This window comes from Lycium barbarum, chromosome 2 (assembly GCF_019175385.1).
Source record: "Lycium barbarum isolate Lr01 chromosome 2, ASM1917538v2, whole genome shotgun sequence".
In the NCBI taxonomy this organism is placed as follows: domain Eukaryota; kingdom Viridiplantae; phylum Streptophyta; class Magnoliopsida; order Solanales; family Solanaceae; genus Lycium; species Lycium barbarum.
In genome coordinates this window covers 129,774,216-129,781,516 of record NC_083338.1, presented here as the reverse complement: position 1 = coordinate 129,781,516, position 7,301 = coordinate 129,774,216, and the positions used below count along the sequence as shown (strand labels likewise).

General features: G+C 30.7%; 1 protein-coding gene across 1 annotated transcript; it reads left to right on the top strand.

Moving 5' to 3' along the window:
- Positions 1-261: 261 nt before the first annotated feature.
- LOC132622279 (transcription factor MYB119-like) lies at positions 262-2,579 on the top strand. The gene is made up of 2 exons (XM_060336865.1): positions 262-740; positions 1,514-2,579. The coding sequence occupies exons 1-2, from the start codon at positions 587-589 to the stop codon at positions 2,293-2,295; spliced, it is 936 nt and encodes a 311-aa protein (XP_060192848.1). The 5' UTR covers positions 262-586; the 3' UTR covers positions 2,296-2,579.
- Positions 2,580-7,301: the final 4,722 nt, after the last annotated feature.

Here is a 7,301-nt window from a genome sequence, read left to right as displayed (position 1 = left end):
CTCAGTATGCTTATATCTCATTTATGAATTATAGCTTATATGTTCCAAAAAAGGATTTTCTCACTCTCTCTCTCTATTAAAATTTATTATTTTCCCTATTTCGTGAAATTTTTGATATTATCATTAATCATAATAAACATAATGAGTGAGATTGAGCCGGTCATCAGAGATATAGCGCCAGACAATATATTCAGAGTTTTTTTTTTTTAATGTTTTTTTGCATTCAGAGTCACTTCCTTGTTGAGGAAAAAAAATAGAAATCTATGAATTTAAAACGTGTGAGAATTTGAAATAAGATGATGAAGGACCAATAGAAAAAAAAAAATATGTATTTTTCAACAAGTATACAAAAGTTTTTCTCTCCTCTCACTTCCCAATTTGTCGTGTAAAACCAACAAAAGTGACTGCCCATCAGTCATCTATATATCTCTAAACCAACCCACTTTCTTTTACTCTTTCTTTGACATATAACTATAACTATATATATAACATCTTTATACTTTTATTCCATTAATTTTCTTTAATTTGATCAAGATTACTAATCTTACTAGCAACAACTTTTCCAGCAGCTTGTTCAACCATATACATGGCGGAAGGTGGTGGTTCAGGTGATGATACAAGAAGTAGCTGTCCACGTGGCCACTGGCGACCGGCCGAAGATGAAAGGCTACGACAGCTTGTAGAACAATATGGTCCTCAAAATTGGAACTCTATTGCTGAAAAACTTCAAGGAAGATCAGGTTTATATCCATCTATGAAATATTATTTATTTACTTATTGAGTTTGGATTATAAACATATATAGAAGCGAAAAATGATGTGTTGACTCGACCATCTAAATAAATAGGCTTACTTTTTCTTTGCTCGAATCGTAATTAGTAAGAATTTTGATTTTAATGATCTAAATTTGAGTATCATGTAGTAAGAAGAAAAAAGAATCTTAAAAAGAGATGTTTTGATTATTATGGCGCTACAGTTTCAAAATTAGGGTAAATTTTTGTTGAAAGAAGTGAAGCATAATTTGAACTTTGATATCACCCCCTTTTCTTTCAAAAAATTAAAGAACATTTTGAGAATTTTCTTTATTGTCAAAAGTTGGCTAATATGCGATATTTAGCATCAAATACTTCTCAAGTCCATTAAAAGTTAGTAAAGATTTTCATTTATTGGTGTTGCTATTATTTTGTTCTTCATTTGTTTGTTTAAAGATGGCTTATGAACTACTTCACAAACTATTTTTATAGATGGATAACCTTTATTGCTGTTTATCTTATAACTTAATTAAAATTTAAACTTGGCTAAAATGGAAAATTTTGGCATCATGCATACACACATGAAGTCTAGCAGCTTCCATTGATAGTATCTTCTCAACTGTTTTAAAAGCATATTAAATGCAAATTAAACGATCTTGTTCTATAAGTCTTTAATTCACACATTTAATTTGGTTCTTTTTTCTTTCTGAAAATCATCAGTTACTAAGAAAAATCAATTCTTTTTTTCTCTTAAATCTGTAGGGAAAAGTTGTAGATTGAGATGGTTCAACCAACTTGATCCAAGAATTAATAGAAGGCCATTTACAGAAGATGAAGAACAAAGACTAGTTGCAGCTCATAGAATACATGGCAACAAATGGGCATTAATTTCAAGATTATTTCCTGGTAGAACTGACAATGCTGTGAAGAATCATTGGCATGTCCTAATGGCAAGAAAGCAAAGGGAACAATCCAAGATTTGTGGCAAAAGAAGCTTATATCAACAACATCATGATAATTTTCTAAGTGATTCTAAATCACTCTCCTATGGTTTTCAAAGAAAGAACTACAACAACAGCTGCAACAACAATAATAATAATCCGAAAACACGAGAAGGTAATTATGGCTCCAAAATCAACTTCTTTGAATTTCAAAACCCCAACAAAGATAGGGTTTTCTCAATGTCCACATATTCATCTACACCTGAATTTTGTGGAAGAAATAGGAGCCATTTGTTTAGAGAAAGCTCACTAGACCAAAAACCTTTATGTCAAGATAATTTAAGCTTTTCAAGCCATGGAGGAGGAGCTAATACTTATAAAAGGAGTATAATTGAAAACCCTTTTAGTTATGCTGATAGAAATGGATCTGATGACATAACTGAAAGAGTAGTGAATATTAGCGATAGTACATTTTCATTCGGGAATATGTTCAGGGCAAGCATTGAACAACAACGACGACAACAACAACAATATGTAGAAGAAGCAAGGGAAAAGAAGGATATTCCCTTCATAGATTTTCTTGGTGTGGGCATTTCTTCTTGATTATCTTTTTTCCCTTATTCTTTGTTTAATGTTTAACAATTCTTTTCGATATCTTTCATCTACAATTAAAATATAAGTATTTGATATGCTTCCTAGTTAATTTCCTTATCATGTTAGTCACTGCCTATAGTTGTTGTTCAAGTGATAGCTTAATTAGCTAACTGTTTCTTTAACCTCTCTTAGGTTTTACTTAATCGTCCTAATTTCTTAGGGAGATAGATTTTGAACACTTGTAGCATAATATAAGTAATAAACTTTGATATGAATATACTATACTATTATGTTGAAAGCCTTTGGTTTATGCATGTTACATCTTTATATATTCTTTTTGAGGATTTAAGTAATATACATGGATAATGTAAGAACTGTTTATAGTATTAATGAATTTTAACTTGTGATGACAGGTCAGTTATTATTTTTATGAGATTCGTTGTTAATGCTTATCAAGAAATTTACTTTAATTACCAATAAATGACCTAATAATACATATATGTTTTTACAAAATCAATGCATAGAACTTAAACTCTTTCTTCTTGAAAAAAAGGGATTCGTACTAATATTTCTCAATTCTCTCAATGTGTTGCTTTTCTTTTTCCCATGTGTTACGTGACATGGAAAGATTATCTTTGCGTTTCTTTCTCTTCAAATTTTCTTATTTTTTCCTTTTCTGTAGAAAGTAAAAGTATCAATTTCGTGCAGGTAAGAATCAGTTGCTAATCTCTTAAGTAAAAAAGAGGGAAACTAATTTGATGTGAGATATGTGCTAATGATATTGTATATCAGTGTCAAGCAGATGTTAAAATCGCAACATTTAAGGAGCAGCTACATAAATATATTATTGATAGCTATTTGGAACAGGCCCTGAAAGTTACAACATACTAGTTTGGTAGAGGACTATTTGTTACATGTATTTCTACGTAGGAAATCGGAACCGTATTCAAATAAAGGAGATAATGGTTCATTAACGAATGTTTACAGGCAAACTAACGACGACAAACCCATGTATCTTAGGTGCACTCCAATTTTAAGATTTGGGATATATATCTTACTTTCTCGTCCTGTGCTTTGAATAGAGTTGATCCTTAATCAGATTTATTTAATTGAGACTAATGAAAGTTAAGTCATCTAACTATCTTTTTCGTTTGTTTATTCACTTTAATTATGTGTGCTGATGGCAGGATTTTCTCAATTTGTACGGAGATTTCTGTTTACCAGACCGCTAAACTATGTGCTCTAAGGGGTCGTTTTGTTAATTACGAGAATAGGGAATAATAATCCTTGACTAAAATGTAAAATTATGTTTTCCCGTATTCCATTAAACTTTAGAAGCGGAGCCATGGAGTAACTGGTAAAGTTGATGTCATGTGACCAGGAGGTCACAGGTTCAAGTCGTGAAAACAGCCTCTTGCAGAAATGCAAGGTAAGACTGCGGATAATAGACTCTTGTGGTACGATCCTTCCCCGGATCCCGTGCATAGCGAAAGTTTAGTGCACCGGACTGCCCTTTATTCGATTAAACTTTATTTCGGTACAAAGAATCCTGATACCTCTCTAGTTATGGAATAACAATTTTGAAATTACAAAAATGTCCTTCTCCAAAGTACTTCTTGAAAACATATGTTAAAAATTGAGAATAAAATTATTTGAGTTTATCTTGTGTAAGTCAAATATGTGTTTTATATTTGTTGAAGAATGAAAAATAATTCCTCATCGGTGGTTAATGAGATGGGTGGTCTCCTTATATGGACTTGGGCAATCCTCCCCTCATAAGCTAGCTTTTGAGGTTGAGTTAGACCCATGATCTATTTCTTTACATGGTATCAGAGCAGGACCCATCTCACCCGATGTTAGGCCCCCAAATTATATTGCCCACGCTCCAGATGTCCAGCCCTGGGCGTGAGGTGGGGTGTTGAGGAATGAAAAAAGAGCAATCCTCCCCTCATAAGCTAGCTTTTGGGGTTGAGTTAGACTCATGATCCATTTCTTTAACCACCGATGAGGGACTTTTTTTCATTCTTCAACAATATTATCTCCCTTTATATCTCGTTTTAGGTGCAATGAACCAAATATTTATCAAGAAATTATATCTATTAAATAATCTCGTCATTATTTAGTTCTTGTGTTATAACTCTCATATTACAATTGAGAAGTATAACTTGTTTACCAATCAAAATCAACCTGAGGTATTTTACGAACAAGGGATTTTTCTGGAGTTCATTTTATATAATAATGACATCACGCAAAACCCTAACTTAATTCCTTCTTTCTAATAATATATGTTGCATAAAATGTAAACTGATGGAAATAAGCAAATGCCGTAAGATTAATTCCTAGTATACATATTATTACAACATGTATAGTATCTTTCAAAGTTATTAAAACAAATTTTCAATATTGCTTTGACAACCTAGCTATCTTATCAGGTATTTATTTATTATTTTGGTAAATTAAATTATGCTAACATCCCTATAATACAATTTTGTTATATCACACTCGATGTTTTTCTTATTCAAACTATATAATACCATTATACAATAAAACTTCTACACCAATGATGATTTGTTAAACTTTTTCCTATATATAATTGTCATACAATGAACAAATTTACCATTGTTTCGTCTACCATGTCCTCGAAATTACCTCTAAATACGTCTCTCCTTTTCTCTTTAATTTGGTCCTAGCTTCTTCCTTCATTCTTCTTCATCTCACAGATAATTTATATACTAGCTTGCAAATTATACAACTAAATCATATAATAAAGAAAAAGTGTGTATAGTACGTAATCCAATTGTCCTATTTCTTCTCGATAAGATATCTACATTATAAGTAGTTTGAAAATGTTTTCGTACCTTCAATTGAAAGGGAAAGAGAAAAGAGGAAAAGAACGAAGTAAACTAGAGAATGATGTGAACTTAATATCGATAGGCATATATGATACACATGGACAAGACTATTTAGTCTCTTTGAAGAAAGAGTTTTATGAAGAAATATATACAAGCCGTCCAACTTGTTATGTCATATAGAATGTGATCAAGTAATGTTTATCTTTTACTTACTTTTTTTTTATTACTCATCATAAACTTGGATATAATGTATAGTGAAGTCAAACTTATAACTCAAAAGAGAAAAGGAAAATAATAATTCAAATTAGTAAAACATCGATCGAGGTTACATGAAAATTTTCATCGTCCTTTTTCAATAAATAAAATTTAAAAATATCATATCAGTGATGATGTTTCTTCATGCCTCCACGAAGCACGGACAACTGCACCATTTTGTACGATAACCGTGTCAAACGGGATTAATGTTAAGTATTTCAGTAGAAGTTGCCTAATTTTTTTATATTTTGGGGGGAATGTTTAAATCAATTGTTTTTCAGTACATCATGTATATATAGCGGAAATGGAACCTCTCTGCTGTTAGAGTGCAAATGTTAAAAAAACGGGTCATATAAGTTATAACTAAGATAAAACATGGATATTTAATTAGGTTTCAAATAACAATACTTGTGTTAACTGTCAATATGATGATTATGCGTTAATCGTTCATCATGCTTGTTTCTTTCAGTGCACCAAAATTCGGATCATTTTGAGCATATAAACAATTTACAAAATGCAAAGTTAGTACAAGATTTATATTTTTTTGTCCTATGTAGTTTGAAAGGCTACATTATAGTGAATATTAATCAATTTTCGTTTTCCGTGCTTTATCATATGTAAATTATAATTTATATAATCATCAAAGTTGGAGGAGTAATTGCATTTCATGTATAATTTGGGTAGTATCGCACATACTTTGGAGTCTAAGATTTTCAAAAGTATTTTTTTTAACCCACTCTGTATTTTCAAAAGAGTTTTTTTGTTTAATCCACTCTGTATAGTCAAGGGAGGGATTGCAATTGTGTAGCTAACGTATTTACTCAAAATGTCCTATTTTTCTAATTGGGTGACAACTCCAAATTATTATTCTAAGACCATTTTGAGAGCCAAATCACCGCAAATAAACCGTTTACTTGTTTTCCAAAACATATTCGTTCAGACTAATGAATTTTTGAAAGGAGTGCCACTGTTCTATTTCCTTTTCTTAGTTGAAAATAGACTTCTAATATTTATACCATTTAGCGCATAATTCTCTAGCTTAAGAAATCTCTCAGAAATTACTGTGTTCTTTGTTTCTAAAACTAGTTTCACGAGGCCTCTGCTAAGCACGGGGCCAACTCCAGATATAAAAAGTAATATTTTAATTAAAGAAATATAATTTATGTTGGTAGTAATTAAACTTCAAATAAGTATATTTTCAAAATATAAAAGCAAAAATTTCATTTCGCTCCTTTAATATCTTAACTTTCATTTTGATGAAATTATTTACTTCAAACTAAATGCGGAGCCATAATTTGAAATATGTGAGTTTCGAATCCTAATTTTTTAAGTTATTTAGTTCTAAATTAATAATTTATACATATTTAATGAACTTTTAAGACAAATACAGAATTTGAACCAAAGTGCTACCGAATCCGATCAAATCGGTTGCTGAAACTCTAATTCCACCCTACTTCAAACTCATTTTGGGTTTAAAAGATTAATTTTAGTTAACCAAACCAGAGATTTTAAAGATAACCTGATCTTGACTGATAATATTTTCTTCATTTTCAACATTATATGGCATCATTTAATAATTTTTAAAACTATCTGAAAATCATTTTTGTACTATTCTTGGTAAACCCATATGAGCTCATTAAAGTGTTATAAATATAAAGTAAAAAAAATGCCTACATATGAGTAAAAGAATTTTCAGAAATTTTCAAATTTCATAATACAAATATAAAGCAAAAGAAATGCTTACATGTAAAAATCTATAATAAGCAACAAATGAAAGAGAAGAAAACAAAGAGCAACGAGAAGCAAGAATATCTAGCGAAAAATGACTATTTTTTTAGGTTAATAGATAAGAACAATAGAAGAGAGCAACAGGGAAAATAAAGTGCAGCGAATGGGGCTGTCCCTCCC